At 58.2% G+C, this 15,906-nt stretch overlaps 3 protein-coding genes across 21 annotated transcripts in view; 2 read left to right on the top strand and 1 right to left on the bottom strand.

The window, feature by feature from the left end:
- Nucleotides 1-8,509, top strand: part of EMID1 (EMI domain containing 1) — an 81,200-nt gene extending 72,691 nt beyond the window's left edge. For 2 of the 5 annotated variants that reach the window (XR_010933242.1, XR_010933243.1), the window contains 3 exons: nt 3,352-3,436; nt 4,197-4,434; nt 7,674-7,730. Coding sequence is in view for 3 of the 5 variants with exons in the window: in XM_067700358.1 (XP_067556459.1) it covers nt 7,674-7,895 (222 nt within the window). In the remaining 2 variants the exon portion in view is untranslated. Of the gene's footprint in view, nt 1-3,351; nt 3,437-4,196; nt 4,435-7,673 lie in introns of all 5 variants that reach the window. The other 3 variants (XM_067700359.1, XM_067700360.1, XM_067700358.1) reach the window with 3 other exon arrangements.
- Nucleotides 8,510-9,583: 1,074 nt separating this feature from the next.
- On the bottom strand, nt 9,584-15,237 carry RHBDD3 (rhomboid domain containing 3). 10 transcript variants are annotated; one of them, XM_067700349.1, is made up of 8 exons: nt 14,759-15,190; nt 14,427-14,594; nt 13,974-14,110; nt 12,540-12,729; nt 11,464-11,847; nt 10,371-10,533; nt 9,997-10,284; nt 9,584-9,909 (listed from the first exon to the last, which is right to left on the bottom strand). In XM_067700349.1, exons 4-8 carry the CDS (start codon nt 12,685-12,687, stop codon nt 9,732-9,734), a joined length of 1,161 nt encoding a protein of 386 aa, XP_067556450.1. In that variant the 5' UTR covers nt 12,688-12,729; nt 13,974-14,110; nt 14,427-14,594; nt 14,759-15,190; the 3' UTR covers nt 9,584-9,731. The 10 variants fall into 10 exon arrangements, with proteins under 10 accessions (XP_067556450.1, XP_067556454.1, XP_067556456.1 ...); XM_067700353.1 differs by lacking the exon at nt 13,974-14,110 and having other exon boundaries at nt 15,094-15,214; XM_067700355.1 differs by lacking the exon at nt 14,427-14,594 and having other exon boundaries at nt 15,094-15,205.
- The window catches only part of EWSR1 (EWS RNA binding protein 1), a 27,823-nt gene continuing 27,134 nt past the window's right edge, over nt 15,218-15,906 (top strand). For 2 of the 6 annotated variants that reach the window (XM_067700341.1, XM_067700340.1), the window contains exon 1: nt 15,226-15,362. In XM_067700341.1, coding sequence (XP_067556442.1) covers nt 15,350-15,362 — 13 coding nt within the window. In that variant the 5' untranslated portion in view covers nt 15,226-15,349. Of the gene's footprint in view, nt 15,363-15,906 lie in introns of all 6 variants that reach the window. The other 4 variants (XM_067700345.1, XM_067700344.1, XM_067700342.1 and 1 more) reach the window with 4 other exon arrangements.

Raw genomic sequence — 15,906 nt, 5'->3', positions numbered from 1 at the left:
GGCTGTGGCTCAGCATTGACACCCAGTGGTCATGAGGATGCACTGCAGGCACTGCCTGGGAGTGACGGGGCTCAGCTGGCCCATCTAGACCAAAGCTCATACCCCTTATTCAGACAGGAAAAACTGAGGCCCAACTCCACAGAGTGAATTGTTGGCAGAGCTTGAACTGAAGCCCAGGCTTTTCAGCTCCCAGGACTGGGGGAGCCAGCTAACTTTCCCCAAGCGCCTCCTTGGTGGGTGCCAGGCCCCAGGCTGGGCACTGTGGACATAGATGTGATTTGGACACAGTCCCCATCCTCAGGGTGGTCACAGTGGGGTGGGGGGAAACAGACCAGTAACCAGCAGTGACAGGACAGGGGGAGCTCAGCTATGATTGTGGAGGGGTAGATTTAGCATCTTCTTGGATAAGGAGACCCAGGCCGAAGCCTGGCAAAGGGTGTTCACGCAGAGGAGAGGAAACATCACATGCAAAGGCCCTGGGGCAAGAGTGGGCCCAGGGTGTTTGAGGAGCTGCAAATACTTGGAGTGACAGTGTGACAGGTAAGGAGTGAGACAGAGGTCATAGAGGCTTTTAGGACTTGAGAGGCCATGCTGAGGAATTAGAACTTTGTTCTATGGGCAGTGGGGAGTCATTGAAATATTTATAAGTAGGGAAGTGACATGGTCAGATTTTTGTTTGCAAAAGATCCCTCTGATTGCCATGTGGAGAAAGGATGGGAGAAGGGAGCAGAAAGAGAGACTAGACAGGAGGCTGTCCTGGTCACCCTGGCAAGAGGCTGTGGGGGCCGGAACTAGAAGGGGGACAGTGAAGAGGGACAGATGTCAATGGAGCTGAGAGACACTTGGGTGCTTGTCTGGCTATGGAGGGGGGAGCGAGAAGTTAAGGGAGATGTTTACAATAGTAAAAGAGAGAAGAGAGCCAGGAGAAGCTGGCCTGCTGAGTTTTCTCCATGGAGAACGGGGAATGTCTACATGACAGCCGAGTGGGGGTGTCCAACAGGCCCTGGACACTAAGGCCAGGATTGGAGGGCACTGGGACGTCATTGGTGCAAGCAGCCGGCCACCCACCCAGAATATTTTTTTGGCATTTTCCCCCATATTTTTACTTTGAAAATTTTCAAATATATAGAAAATTTGCTACAATGACTATCCTTGTACCCTTCTTCTAGACTGACCAATTATTAGTATTTTGCTGCCTTTGTTCTTTCGCTCTTTATATATCTATAGATCTTTTTTTTCTAATCCATTTGAAAGTAAGTTGCAGACCTCATCCACATCTCCCCTAACACATCAGCATGTGTCTTGAAAGAATATGGACATTCTCCCAAAGAGCCACAGTAACACTGTCACACCTGAGAAAGCTGACATTAATTCAGTGAAATGATGCCACTTAATATACAGCTTATATATAAATTTTACCCATTGTCCCCAAAATGCCTTTTGTAGCTAGTTTTAAAAAAAAACAAGATCAATCAAGATTCATGTGTTGCATTTGGTTGTCACATCTCTAGGTTCTTTTTTTTTGCGGCACGCGGGCCTCTCACTGTTGTGGCCTCTCCCGTTGCGGAGCACAGGCTCCGGACGCACAGGCTCAGCGGCCATGGCTCACGGGCCCAGCCTCTCTGCGGCATGTGGGATCTTCCCGGACCGGGGTACAAACCCATGTCCCCTGCATTGGCAGGCGGACTCTCAACCACTGCACCACCAGGGAAGCCCTCTAGGTTCTTTTCATGTAAAATAGACCCCCTGCCCTTTTCTTCTTTCTCTTGACTTTGTCATTTTGTGACTATCCCACTGTCTAGATTTGTCTGACTGTTCCCTTGTGATGAGATGCAGGTTAAATACCCTTGGCAGGTGCACTAACTGGGGATGTGGTGCCCTCTTATTGCATCTCATCAGGAGGCTTATGACATCAGCTTGTCCCATTGTCGATGCTGGCAGTGGCTTAATGTAATTTTTGAAGGTCATCCATGTTTAGATGGGTGTAATACTTGAAGAGAGATTACTTTAGTGTGACCCGGTGACCCCCAGGCCCAATGGCCAGTCAGTGGCCCCATCCATGTGATGTGGACAGGACAGCCAGATCATAAGGGACAGTCTCAGCATGGCCACAGTGGGCTCACTCAGAACAGACATGTTGGGAGGACTCTTGATTGTTAGACGTTTTTGTGGGAACAGCTTCCTTGAAGGTAGTAATTGTACCAAGATGCATATTATACCTCATCCCTTCATTTAATCTGTACTAAGTGAAGCACTCTGAGAGACTCCCAGATGTGTCAGGGCGGGAATAGTTCTATTGCTATCCTGGTGCTCTGTCAGAATTAAGATATCTACATTCCAGAAATAGCTTTAGTCTGGACTCGGAAAGAGGAAGGAGTGAGGGAGTGTGGAGTTTTGGCAAGACCGCGGACCCTATGCTGGGGGAGGAAAGGACAGACAGACAGACACTGGGAAGAAGTGAAGGTGAGGGCCAGCTGGCGGTCCCTGGCCAGCACCGGCACCACTTGAGACAGGAGACCCCAGAGCAGGGAGGCCTAGGGGAGGGGTCTGAGGGCCACTGCCGCATCCCCGGGCCTGGGTGCTGGAGACTCAGCTGAGAAGAGAGGGTGGGGCTGAGGGCTGGGCTCCGGGATGTGCAGCACATGGACCTGGAGTAGTCAGAGCCCAGGGAGGGATGGGCTCAAAAGGGCTGGGGCAGGGGCACCTGGGCCTGAACTTCAGCTTTGCCGGCATTTTAAGCCTGGCTTCCCAACTGCGGTGCCACACAAACATTTTCTGATTTTACTCTTACATGTTCATTTGGACATGAGTGGGAAGGATATCGGTAAGTAGCCTGATCCCACCAATGGAGTTAATTAGGGTGAGACAAATACAGTATTTAAGGCAAAATTGAGTCAGTTTAAAGACTGTTAAGTAAAGAAGAGTACAAGTGGCCCAGGGATGTGGCAGGAATCATGCAGATGATGTGAGACCAACTGGTTTCAGGCAACAGAGATGGAGGAGGGGCCGGGGCTCTGCGGCAGCGTCTGGGCAGGTTCTGTGGCAGGCTCTGGGACAGCAGTGCTGCCCCTGCAGACTGGCCTCCGCCCGCCCTCAGTGCAGCAGGATTTGCAGGGGTGTGAGGAAAGAGCAGCCAGCTGGGTGGGATCCTACTGAGGAGGTTGCTTCTGCCTGCCTTGGCCCCCTCCCATCCTCTCCTGGTCTTGTCCCTGCTGTCCGTGGGCCCTGGGCTGTGGCAGGTGGTGTGGAGCTGCAGGTGCATGTCCAGGGTGGGGCATGGGCCTCCAACAAGCTTTGCAGGGCCCCCTCCCCTGCCCCCTTCACGGCTGCATCTGTCTCTTTCCTCCACAGGGGGAGGGGTTGCACCAACTACGCGAGGCTTTGAAGATTTTAGCTGAGAGGGTTTTAATCTTGGAAACAATGATTGGGCTCTATGGTGAGTAGAGACAGACAGACGGACAGACAGCCCAGCCCCCGCCTGCCAGGCTTCCCCAGGCCCTCCAGGGTGGAGCTGCCCGGGTCCAGTCAAGAGGCTGGATAAGGTACCTGCCCTTCTCCAGGTGGAGACCTGAAAGGTCAAGACCACCCATCTCTCAATGACTGGTCCCTTGTCCATGGGTGAAGGGGGGGGCCCTAGAAACCCAGGCCCCCACCCCTGTGGTAAGACCTGGGGCTCCAGACATTGTGGGTAATGTGGTTTTCAGGCCTGCAGGGGAACCAGAGGTGACAGATTTCAAGTCTGAAAGGAATTATGGGCAATGGAGCCAAACTCCAGAACTGCAGGGGACTGTGGGTAACAGAGCCAGACTGTAACAGTGCAGGGGGTTGTGGGTAATAACGTCAGAGCCCAGGCCCCCAGGAGGATTATGGGTAATGAATCCAGACCCCAGTCAGGCCTCAGCTCAAGAGAAATTGTGGGGAACAGAGCCAGTCTGCAGGCCCACAGGACAACAGGTCATGGGGCTAGACTCCAGAAGTGCAGGGGACTGTGGGTGACAGAGCCAGGCTCAGGTCCCAGGGGACTCTGGGTAATGTACCACCCACCAGTTCTGACCCCAGAGGCTCTCACTGGGCAGGCCATCCTGGCCCCAGGGTCCCCCTTTAGTGGCCTGAGAGACCCTCCCCCAGGCATTCACCCACCAGTTCTCCACCCATCTGGTCACTTGAGGAGACAAGTGAGCCCCATCCCCACTTAGAAGGAGCAGCCAAGGTCCCAACAGAGACTCACGCCCAGGCTCCTGCCCGGAAGCCAGAAGGAACTGGCCCCGCCCCCCACCCTCGGTGCCCAGCCCAGCCCCTGGAGGCCGGACACGCACCGTCTGCTCTTCTCGATCTCCCATCAGGCTCCTAGCTTACAGAGCTTCCTGCAGCAGCAGGCTCAGCTGGAGCTCCTGGCCAGACGGGTCACCCTGCTGGAAGCCATCATCTGGCCAGGTAACGGCAGGGTGGGCAGGCAGGGGCAGCCCCTGCCAGGAAGGGCCTGGGAAGGGCCTGGGGACACAGAAGGCACCTCCCAATACTGGATCCAGACTAGCAGACAGCCACTCTTCAGCCCTTCCATCCAGCCAGCAGACGGTGTCTGGCACAGAGGAGGTTCTGGTAACTAGTTCTTGAGTGAATGAGCACCTGCTCTGTGCCAGGTACCTTGCTGACACAGGCTCCAACAGATAAGACAGACAGGGTCCTGCTCTCATGGAGCTTAGGGTGCTGGGGGAAGCCCTGGAACTGGGCGTTAAACCTAGGGTGAGGAATACCACAGTGGAGTGAATACAGGTGGCCACCAAAGCCCACAAGTGCTCCTGATGCAGGCTGGGGGGGTGGTAGAGGGCATCTCAGGAGGGCTTCCTGGAGGAGGAGGCATCTAAGTGGAGACCTGAAAGGCAAGGATCGGGGGCAAGTGAACAGGCAGAGGAACAGCATGGACAAAAGCCAGGAGACCAGAGAGAACCTAGAGGGACAGTTCCGTGAGGTTGCTGAGGGTGAGAACAGAGGCTAGAAGATCTGGTAGGGCCCCATTTGAGAAGGTCCTCGAAGGTAGGTCAGGGAGGCATGGAAGGAGGTTAGACACCACCTGGCTGTCACAGTGGGCCTAAGGAGGTCTCTCCACGTTAAACTGGAGCCTGTGGCTGGCCCTGGAGAGAGTCAGGGATCGGCCACCCCGTTCCTCACCTACCCGTGAAGAGGCCCCAGCCCTTCTCCCAGCTGCCCCATCTCTCAGCCCAGTCCTAGCGCATCAGTGCACACAGCCTCAGACATAATGTCCCACCTCCCATCTATTTTACAGATGGGGAAATTGAGGCCCCCAGCAGGAAGGAGAGCCAAGGTTAGAGCCAAGCCTCCTTCATTTGGCAAAACTGTAGGGCACACCTACTGCAGGCTGGGTCTGAGGCAGATCTCAGGGTACCCACCTTGGGGAGCTGCCCATTGGGTGGTGGGCAATCCTCAGCATCTATAGAGATGAGGGCCATGGGGTACAGGAGCACCAAAGGATGTGTGTGAGGAGAAGCCTTCCTGGAAGATGGGACCCTTGCGTTAGTCATAGAAGGTCCCTACGAGTGTGCCAGTAAGAAGTGGTGGGAGGGCAGCCCCCATGGGGACAAAGGCCTAGAAGTGGGAAGGTGTGTGGGTTCTGCTTCCAAAGCTGCTCTCGCCATGCCACAGGGCTTCCCCAACTTGTGAAAACTCAGACCATCTCCCAGACCTCCTCCCCTCTCCCAGAGGAAGGACCAAGGACCAAATCCCAGGTGCTCAGCTCCTTGTCAGGTGTCCCCCGACTCCCCTCTCAGGAGGATTGGGAGGGGAGCCAGAAGGGACACACTGTGGCCTTGGATCTGTGCTCCGCCCCCCTCAGCTGGCTCTGTCTCCAGCAGCCCAGGGAGGAAGTGCCAGGCACCTGGCAGTGTGGCCAGGAGGAGGGGAGTAGAGGAGATGGAGCCTTCCCCATTGGCCCATCATACACAGCAGGTGCTAACAGAAGACCCAGATGGGGCTCATGTTTAGATTATAATCAATAATGATGATAATAGTAACAGCTGTCACACATCCAGTCCACCTGGGCCGGGAAATTTACATCCATCATCTCCAGTCCTTGCAACAAGCTTTCTAGGTGGGCGACACTGTGCCCACTTCACAGATGAAGAAACACAGGTTCAGAGGGCTCGTGTGACTCCCCCGGGACATAGGGATAGTAGTGGTGAGGCCAGGGGTCCGCCCTAGGTCAGGTCTCTGAAGCGCCAGCTCTTTGGGCTCCATCGGCAAAGGTTCCCTGACCCCTCTGCTTTGCTAGGCACTGAGTGGGGCCCGGGGGAAACCAAAGCCCTGAATTTGATCATGTCAGGACAGCATCTCATGACTGATTCACAGTGACCAGACCTGCAGGAGCCCTGGGTCGAAAACACACCAACCTAGTGACCATAATAATCCAACATTTACTGTGAAAACCACTTTCCACTCTTGGTCACATTGAACACTCTGCAAGGGTGTGACAACAGGAGTGTCATCCCACATTCCAGATGAGGCTTAAAGGTTCTGGGACTTGCCCAAGGCCACATAACTGGGACATGATAGGGCCAGGACTTGGCCTGAGCTGATGTTGGAACCTGAGCTTTGAGCTACCCTCCTCCTATGCTCCCTGTTTTAGGGCATGAAATGTTCCTTGGCTGTGATTGCAGATACCTGTCTGCCCCAAGGGCGCCAAATCTCAGCCCAGAGGTGCATGAGACACAGGGTCAGAGTGCTAGACAGTTATGAGTATGAGGGTATAGCTCCCTCCCTGGCATTGCCTTCAGTGGGAAGCTGGTGCTCACCAGAGTCAAAGTGTCTCTCCTGTGAACAGTGTTTCGAAGGCTCAGCCAAGTCCTCCATCCTGGGGCCCTCCCCCTGGAAAAACAGCCCATCCTTCCGAGCTGCCTAACCCCTCATTTAACGTTGAGAGGGACTGAGGTGATAGTTACATAAGGCTTCCTGGAAGAGGTAGGTCCTGATCTGCATTTTAAAGGTTGAGTAGTTTTCCAGGTGGGAAGAATGCCAATTATCCGGTTTTACTCTTGGGGGCCAGCTTATTTGCAGGTTGGGGCATATCTCACCATAGCTAAATCGAAACTAACTTCAGTAATTACTGGAGTTGGCCAGGGCCTCTGTATCTGGAACTGTCCCCCTGGTTTTAGAGATGAGACAGCTGAGGCCCTGACAGAGGTCCAAAGCCACACAGTAGGTCAGTGGCAGAGCCTGGCCTTCCTAAACCCTTCCCCACTACAGGTGGCCTAACCTGAAAAGAGAGGAAGAGTGAGGCTGATGCCTGGCCTTAGTTTACCCAGCTCTGAAATGGGAATGATTCAGGGCACACCTCTGCTCCAAGATATGTTAACGAAGAAAAGAGCTATACTGTTTATGGAGCATCTGCTACATGCTAAGCATTTCAGAAACATGGTGGGTTCATTGATCCCCACTTGACAGAGAAAATCAAATAGAGGCCCTGAGTGTTCTAGTTGGGTTAGGGGCTAATAAATCCTGCGGGGAGGGGCACTAACCAGCTTTGCAGACCCCCTTCTTTCCCACACCTCTGCCTCTTAGACTTGGGCAGAGCCCCACCCCCCACCCCCTCAGAGGGCCAAGGGAAGGTGGGCACCTCACACAGACGTCACTAACCCGGCCTCTTTCCTTCCCTCCCGCAGAACCAGAGGGGTCAGGGGCAGACCCTGCCGGCACGGGCACCCCCAGCCTCTTGCGGGGCAAGAGGGGAGGACACGCCACCAGCTACCGGATCGTGGCCCCCAGGAGCCGAAACGAGAGAGACTGAGTGTGGTGGTGGCCCCTTGGTGAGGGCCAGGCCAGGCTTCCCTTCCCAGCCTGGACTTGGCCAGCTGCCTCCAAGGTCCGCCATCCGTATTTATTAATATCCTCAGGGTCCCTTCTGCCACCTAGGCCTTTGGGGTGGGCATGTCTTGGTCCTGGCAGCCCGTGCGCATCTGCCTCCTATGAGGCTGAGCCGGGACTGGAGCCTGAGAGGGAGGTGTGGTCCAGGCAAGAGGCGAGGCTTTGCTCAGGGCCGTGGGCCTCAGTTTCCCTCTGTGAAATGGGGTGATGCAGGCCTGTGGGGAGGGGCGGCAGGTTTGGAGCTTCTGTCTTCTCATCAACCGCCTGGCCATCCAGGCCCCAAGCAACTGAGGGATTTGGAAGCTGGGGCTCTGCCCGGCCCTCAGCACACCCAGGGATGATGAGAGCGGGCAGTCTCACCTCCCCACTCCCCAGCCAAACCTGGGGGGCCCACCTGTACCCCTCGTCTCCTTGTTTTCTGGTGCTGGGTTCCTGACCCTGAGGTCAAGCTACCTGATCTGACTGGACATTCAGGGCTCCTTGTCTCAGTTCTGACCCCTGAACCCTCAGTCCTTCTCATGTCCCAGGCGGAGGGGGCATGGAGAGGGAGGGGCCACCTGCTCCCACAACGGCTTGTGACAGACACCAGGAGGTAGATGTGTATTGGCCAATAAAGGCCCCCAGCCTCACTGCCCACCAGCCTGGTCTCAGTGTGTGCTTAGATGAGGGGCAGCCGGGCAGGGCCAGCAGCCTTTCTTCTCAGTGGCCTTCACTATCCACCTGCAAAGCACAACTGTGAGGCCAGGGCTCCCCTGGCCATCACCTGGGCAGCTGGGGAATGGGGGTAGGTGAGCAGAACAGAGGCTCAGGCCATCCCCACCCCCTAGCCAGGTGTCCAGCAGGAGCTACCAGACCTCAGGGCAGCTTCCCTTCTCTGAGCCTGTTTCCTCACCTGTAAAATGAGGCTGATGGTGTAGTCCTCAGGTTTCCCAGTCTGTTTCTGGCCCCTGGCTGGTGACCAATGGCAGGGTCGGTCTCTGTGGCCCCTCCACTCTGGCCCTGGCCTGGGGTACAGCCTCACGGGTGACCAGAGCACAGGCCAATCCGGGGCCTACAGCCCCCTGTACTGCCCCTCAAAGTCCAGCTTCCCGGCCCCTCTGCCTTGCAGAGTTCCCATCGGTGACTCACACCCATGCCCCACCCTCTGTCCTCTAGGCTTTGGCTACACCTCCCCTCCCTGGGAGGGGGCAAGGACTGAGAGGGGCCAGGAGGGAGGAGCTGCTTCTACAAAGCTGAGGAAGCTTCTCCCCCACAGCACGCCCACATTGCTTCCTGCCCCCGCCCGCCCCCCCCCCCCCACCGCAGGGCCCAGCCACCAGCCTCAGAGCCTGCCCTGGGGCTCTGGCCCTTGTCGCACTGAACTGGCCCTTGTCCAGCAGGGACACAGGGGGCTGTGGGCGGTGAAGGGATGCTGTTCCTGGCGAATCAGGGAAGGCTTCCTGGAGGAAGGTCTCCGTGTAGGCCAAGACCTGAGGATGGGTAGAAATTAGCTGGGAAACAGATGATAAATGCTCCTTGGCAGAGGGTCCAGCCCAACAAAGACCCTGAGGCAGAAGCTCAGTAACACTGTGTCTCTGGACATCAGGGAGCTGCTCTCCTGCAGTCGGCTGTTCATTCACTGCTCGTTCATTCTTTCATTCATTCATTCATCCCCCTGATGCTAATGTAGAAGAGTCAGACACAACTGCTGCCTCCAAGGAGGTCCAGGTTGAAAAGTGAACTGGTTTTTATTCTAAACAGTACCAGGGCAGGATGCTGGGGGGCCTCCTCTGAACCCACCCTGACTCTCAGCAGACAGGGCTGGGCTCTGACTTCCCACCCACAGGCCAGGCTTCTCACCTGAGAGCCTGCCTGTGCTAGGGGGGCCCAGGACCCTCAGGGTGGGTGGGCCCACCCCTCCCCTGAGTCACCAGCGCCTCGGTGCCCACATCCCCGCCGACCAGCAGTGACACGGCACCCTCCACACGGCTTGTGGCTGCCAGGGCCACCACCGCCTGCTCCGTGGGGAAGCCCATGCGCTCCAGTTGCTGCAGCCTGTGGGAAGGGGGGACAGGGAGGGAGTGTCAGGGCCGCTTCCAGCCCCCACACCAGGGGACCCCACCCCTACTTACCCCACCTTACCGCAGGGAGGAGACGGAGGACTTAGACAGCCGGAGTGGGCTTTCGGGACCCTGGACTGGCCCCTCGAGGAGTGAGGCCTGGATCCCCTTCTGCAGCATCTGCTCGTCTAGGGCTGCCCACAGCAGGGTCCCTGGGGGGAAGCTGGGCCCAGACCAGGCCAGTCCCACCTCTGAGGAGCCCTCCCAGAGCGGCTGCATAGGCCCCAGGCCTGGCGGGAGCGGGGCTGAGCCTTCTCTGAGGGGCCAGAGGCTAGGGGAGGCCATGTAAGGCGGTCCAGGGGTGGGCGGCCTGGAGGGGCAGAAGCAGAAGGCCTGACTGCCAGCCACCGGCATGGCTTCCACCACCGGGGCCAGTGTCCTCGGCATCACCCTCACCTCACTCCGGCAGGATGGGTGACAGGCAGCTCAGCCAGGCCACCTGGGGTGGGAAGGAGCTGGAGCGGCCAGCACCCCGCCAGGGCCCTGCACAGGACACCCTCCTGCAGTGCCTGCAGCCGCTGCTCAGAGATCTCCAGCCACCGGAAGGCCCCAGCCGCGTCTGTCTGCCCAGGGCAGGGCAGCGGGTCAAGGAAAACCACATTCAGCCAGGGGTGAGCCTGCGCCACATGCCAGGCCCCGTGCCAAGTGTGTGATGGGAATTCCCTCCTGTCTCCTCACTGTGGCCCTGCCAGGGAGGTGTCATCACCCTCGTCAGCAGTGGAGGCTCAGAGAGGGAAAAGGGCCCCTGCCTGAAGCTACCCAGCCAATGAGAGGCAGAGCCAGATGTGCCTCATCCCAAAACCTGTCTCATCCCCATTCAGCTGCCCCCTGCCCGCTGTCCCCTGAGGCCTGTTGCTGGCCTGCTCAGGCCTGTGACCCCAGGCCCACCCCTGGGCCCTGCCCCAGCCAGGGCGACATGCTCCCCTCTCCAGGATTCAGCTGGGTGTCCCCAATCCTAAACGACTCCAGGGTCAGCCTGTACCCACTGTTCCCTCTGACTGCACTGTTGTCCCCGACAGGCATTAAGCATCTTTGGAGCAAAAGCCTGTTTAACACACCTGCACCACCGGCCACAGGTCGTTCCCCCTTTTGGTGCCAGGAGAGCCGCAGGCTCACGCTCACCCTGGTCCTTAACACCCTCTGTACTGTCTGCCAGGCCCGTGCTCTCCTTTTCCACTTCTCGTCACCTGAACCCCTCCTTCTGCATGGTCTCGGCGTAGACCCACCTCCACTGGGACGTCCAGATTAAGTGCCTCCTTGGGCCCCTCAGCTCCCAGGCTCTCCTTTAAATTGTAATTGGTACCTCTACATGGCCACAAGCCCCCAGTTCCCAGCCCAGAGCCAGGCGAGAGGAGGACTTGGAGACGCTCCTGGGATGTGTGTGAATGTGGGGGCCCGACCTCTTGTGCCAATTCCTTCCCAGGCACCCTGGGGGCCCAGCCACAGAACCCACACGTCCACATGAGCCCTGGGCCCAGGCAAAGGATACAGGCCAGGCCAGCCAGGAGGCCACAGAAGAGCTGCAGGAAGGGCGGCTCGGAGCTGAGCAGTGGTGTCAGGGCGAGCAGCAGCCACGGCAGGAGCCATGGTGGCAGTGCCCCACGGGGCCGTCTAGGGTTGTAACCCTGCCCCGCCAGCATGGCCAGGTGGACAGGCATGTATCCACAGCCCCCGGCTGCACTGGACACCCCGAGGCCTGCCAGCAGCACAGCCATCAGCCCGGAGGCCAGGGCAAGGAGGGTGGAGGCATGCAGGAACCGCAGTGTGCCCAGGTGGCACTCCTGCCGCCAGCCCAGCGTGGGCAGGAGCAGCAGGCTCAGCAGCAGCCCTGGGAGGGCCTTGTGGCCCAGGGCATGTGTCAGCAGCCGGTGCGCTGGGAGAGAGAATGGGCTTATGTGCCAGGTTAGTGGCCCTAACCCCCAAGGCTGGCCCCGGTGTGCCAGATGGGGAAACACCCTCCGCCAGGGCCGCCCACTAAGCCAGCACCCCCTCCCCGGGAGCCAAAGTCTGCCCACTGCCAGTAGTTTAATCACTGGTGGTGGGGACCAAGGGCTTCCAAACACTGTGACCGGCCCCCTGCTGCTTTAAGTAGAACAAGCCAGACCCAACACTCGGTCTTCTTAAGAACAACCAACCATGGATAAGTCACTTCACTTCTGTGAGCATCATTTGGGTTCCTCAAATGTAAATGGAAGCTGTCATTCTTGGGAAACAGGTGTTCAGCTGGGGTTACTCTTCAAACCCCTAGTGCCTCCTTCCTGTTCTTGGGCTTAGCTGAAAGTCTTAGTTTATTTTAAGGGAAAGCCACCCGAAAGGGGAGCCGTCTGAAAAGAATTCCTACTCACAGGCTCCCACCCCTGTGCTGGCCCCTCTGCCCAGGTCCTCGGCCCTCCCTTCTTGGCTGTAGTTGAGCTGGGCATGCTCCCGTCCAAGGCTGACCTTCCCCAGGGCCCTGGGTCCTGTCCTTGCCTGACAACTGCAGGATGCATGCTGCTCCTGCCAACTGGTCTCAGGCCCTACAGCAAGTCTCCTGCCTCCTCCAAGGGCCATGTGGCCGGCCCTCACCCTGCCAAGGGTCCAGCAGCAGCTCTGGGGCCAGGACAAGGCTGGGGCCAGCTCCCAGCAGCCACAGGCCGCTCATGAGCAGCATCAGGACAGAGGAGGCGAGAGGCAGCGCCGGGGTCAGTAGGCCAGGGGGACCTCTGGCATGCATAGCTTGTCTGAAGGTGATCAAAGGTGGTCTTGGGGCTGTGTGCTAGGGGTAAAGGAAAAACAATAACAAGTTATTATTGCAGCTTTTATCTGACTTCCTTTCGGCTACCATACCAACAGTACCATTTTACAGAAATAAAAACTGAGGCTGGAGAGGCGGGTGCAGCAACTTGGCCATAGAGGACCTCAGAGCCTAACCATGTGTTTAGCCATCTTGCCATCCCACTGATGTGTGAGGATGGGAAGAGGCCAGGCCAAAAGGTCCCTGAGCCCTGATGGGCCCTGGAAAGGGGCCTGGAGTGGGAAGCACAGGGAATGGGAAGTTGAATGGGAGCCCTGGACTCCCAAAATTTTTTGGATTTGTGCAGCCCCCCAGGGCAAATTCAGAGCCATCTCCAGCTTTCCTCTGCCTCCCTCTTCCCTCAGGCTACAGACCAGCTACCTTCCTCCCTCCCTCCTCCCCTCCACTGACTTAGAGCTCCAGGTGGCCTGAGCTGCCCTTGACAGAGGGGGTAAGGCCAGCCAAAGGGCAGACAGATTAGGGAGGGGGTGGAGCAGAAGGGTTGGAGGAGAGGCAACAGGAGTCTCACACCCTGAGTGCACACAGTGACACTGGACAGAGACGTCCTCTTCCTCAAGCCCCAACCACAGCCCCTCTGACCCTACCCTCCCTTTCACAGAAAGGTTTCAGTATCCACTCCACTTCTTCCTGCTGTTATCTCTCCCTGGGCAAATCTGGAGCCTCTCCTTCCTCATCTGTAAATTGGGGATTAAGAAAATCCATTCCTCATAGAATGAGAAAAAGGAATGGACTCAGGCAGTCCCACAGCTCCTGCTGGATAAACTGTAGCCATCCTGGCTGTCCCCAACAAGGGGAAGCCTGAACATGGAAGCAGCTGCTCCAGCCCTCAAATGTGCCTATTTCCTGCCCATGAAGCAAGGCTTTCTCTCCCATTCTCCCTCCTCACATCCAGCCTGTCCTCTAGGCCCTGCTGGAATCTCCTCACTCCTGTACCCTAGCCTGTCTCAGGACTCCCACTGAGCTGATTTTATAGGGCAGGAAGCAAAATCCCAGAGACAAGAAGGCTGCTTCATCTGCTCCCTTGTCATGGGCATCCTTGGCATCAAAACCCACCCGGCAGTTTCCTGCAGGAAAAATATAGGAAACTCCTCTGCCTGCGACGTCCTTCCCTTCATCTCTCTAACAGCAAACTCCTATTCACCCACTGAAACCCAGCTCAAAGGTTCCCTTCCCCTCCTCTGGTCCCTCCACATCTTGGAGCCTACCCTATCCAGTGAGCACCGCTTGGCCTGTTTTTCTCTAGGCAGGTGGTCTGAACTCTGGGAGGAGGGGTGCTCCTCCTACTCATGGTCAAGTTCCCCAGGGTGCTCCTAGCACACAGCTTGTGCTTTATGTGTCTTCACTGAAAGAAAGACACTAGCTTTGCTCCAGGTCCCGCTGAAGGATTTGGTGAGCCCTGCCCTTCGCTGGGCCTGGGCACCTGCCTAGGGAGACTGGGTTGAGTCCAAGAAGTCAGGCAGGTGCAAGCCTTGCGGGGAGCCAAGGCACCCACTGCCAGCCTTCTCCTGCACCTTCACAACCATCCCGCCCCCCCACCCCGTGTACTTTAGCAAGAGTGAGAGACTTGCCCATGGACCAGCAGAACTGGGATCTGAACGCCCCAGGTCGCAGTCTCTTTATCTATAAAACGGGGCTGTGCAGCATCAGGCCCTGCCTACCTTACTGGGAAGGCGGGAGGACAGAATGTGAAGACAGGACGGGGACAATTCTTCCGGGTGATGGAGAGTGTGTGGGGGGGTGGGGGTGGGGGTCCCAGGCTGTGGGTGGGGCTCAGCTTTGTGACTTTAGGAAAAGTACCCCAAGTCCTTGGGCCTCAGTTTCCCCTTCTGTAAAAACAAGGATGTTGGATGAGAGGTGATTAAAGGGTCTTCTCAACCTCGACCGTTACTGGGGGGCTCTCGGGCCGGGCGCTACGTTCGGGGCCTCCCATCCAGCCCACCGGCCTTGGGCCCCTCCCCCGCGGACCGGGCCACGTGTCTGGGGTACTCACAGCACAGCGCGCCCCCCGCCCCCATAAGGCTGAGTGGAGCCCTTGGCTGGGAGTCCGTACTCTAGCTTCCCGCCGACACCCGAGCGCCCCGAGCCCATTCTGCTCGCCCTCGGGCGCGTGACCCGGGCCGACCGGTCGGCAGGCCACCCCCTCCTCCTCCGCCGCCGCCCGCCGATTAGTCAGCAGTTGTTCTAGGCCCCGGTCCCTTCCCCCAGCCCTCCCGCCGGCCTCCGTTTCCCTCCAAGGCCGACTCTTCAGAGACGGTCCCTAGAGCCAGCGGGAGTAACCATTCCAAACAACCTAGCATCAACCGGAGAATCACTCCGACTTGTTACCAAGATCCGCTCGCCAGCCGCTCCCGCCCCTGCGGTGCTATTTTGGCCCACACGTCACATCCGGTGCTCTTTAGAGAGGATTAGGACTCGGTTTGCGGGCGCGAAAGCTGTGGTTCGTCCCTCCCTCTCCCACCCCCGTGGCCTGGCCCGATGGTAGCGCCCGAGGTTGCGGGTTTCGCGCCTGCGCAGTGCGGCGCCTAGAGGGAAAGCGAGAGGGAGACGGACGTTGAGAGAACGAGAAGGAAGGAGAGAGAAAATGGCGTCCACGGGTGAGTGTGGTGGAACTGCGGTCGCTCCGGCGACGGCCGGGATGCCCAAATTGGGGGCCGCTTGTTTCTCGGGGTGGCCGGGATGACTGAGTGGACCTGCCAAGAAGGGCGTGAGGTACCCGTCGCGGCTCGAGAAGCTCGAGGGCCGGCGTCTCCCTCCGCTCCCTCCCCTCCCCCAACTGGGCAGGCCGGTTCTGGAACCTTCCGGCGCCCCCCGTGCGCGGGGGGCTCGAGGCGGCGGGTACGCGCGGGGCCTGCTTTGGTCTCCATTGTGTGATGGCCGTCGGGCCCCGCGCCCTGGGCAGCCCGCCACGTGGGCGGGGCCTGTGGCCTCTGGGCCCCCGCGTGGGGGTGGGGGGAGGGTTCGGCTAGGCTTCGGGCCCGGCACCCCGAAACCGGAGGTGGGGGGGGCCGGCGGCGGCTCGAGAAGCCGCAGGCCCGCTGACCCTCTGATTCTCCCCACCCCAACCCCATTTCCAGGGCGGTAGCCCAAGCCCGAGCGCTTCCTCTGCCTCACCGAGAAGATGAGGGAAAAAAGCAAATA

Source organism: Pseudorca crassidens, chromosome 12 (genome assembly GCF_039906515.1).
Source record: "Pseudorca crassidens isolate mPseCra1 chromosome 12, mPseCra1.hap1, whole genome shotgun sequence".
Classification (NCBI taxonomy): Eukaryota; Metazoa; Chordata; class Mammalia; order Artiodactyla; family Delphinidae; genus Pseudorca; species Pseudorca crassidens.
The sequence above is the reverse complement of the archived record's forward strand: the minus strand, read 5'-3'. Positions and strand labels throughout refer to the sequence as shown.

What these genes read in the sequence shown, in the direction of transcription:
- RHBDD3 (XM_067700351.1), bottom strand. Translation starts at nt 12,687, where the DNA reads ATGCATGCCAGAGGTCCCCCTGGCCTACTGACCCCGGCGCTGCCTCTC. An exon ending in GCTGCTGGACCCTTGGCAGG is followed by an intron (nt 11,848 to 12,539) that starts GTGAGGGCCGGC and finishes TCTCTCTCCCAG; the next exon opens with CGCACCGGCTGCTGACACAT. An exon ending in ACCCATCCTGCCGGAGTGAG is followed by an intron (nt 10,285 to 10,370) that starts GTGAGGGTGATG and finishes CTGCCCCTCCAG; the next exon opens with GCCGCCCACCCCTGGACCGC.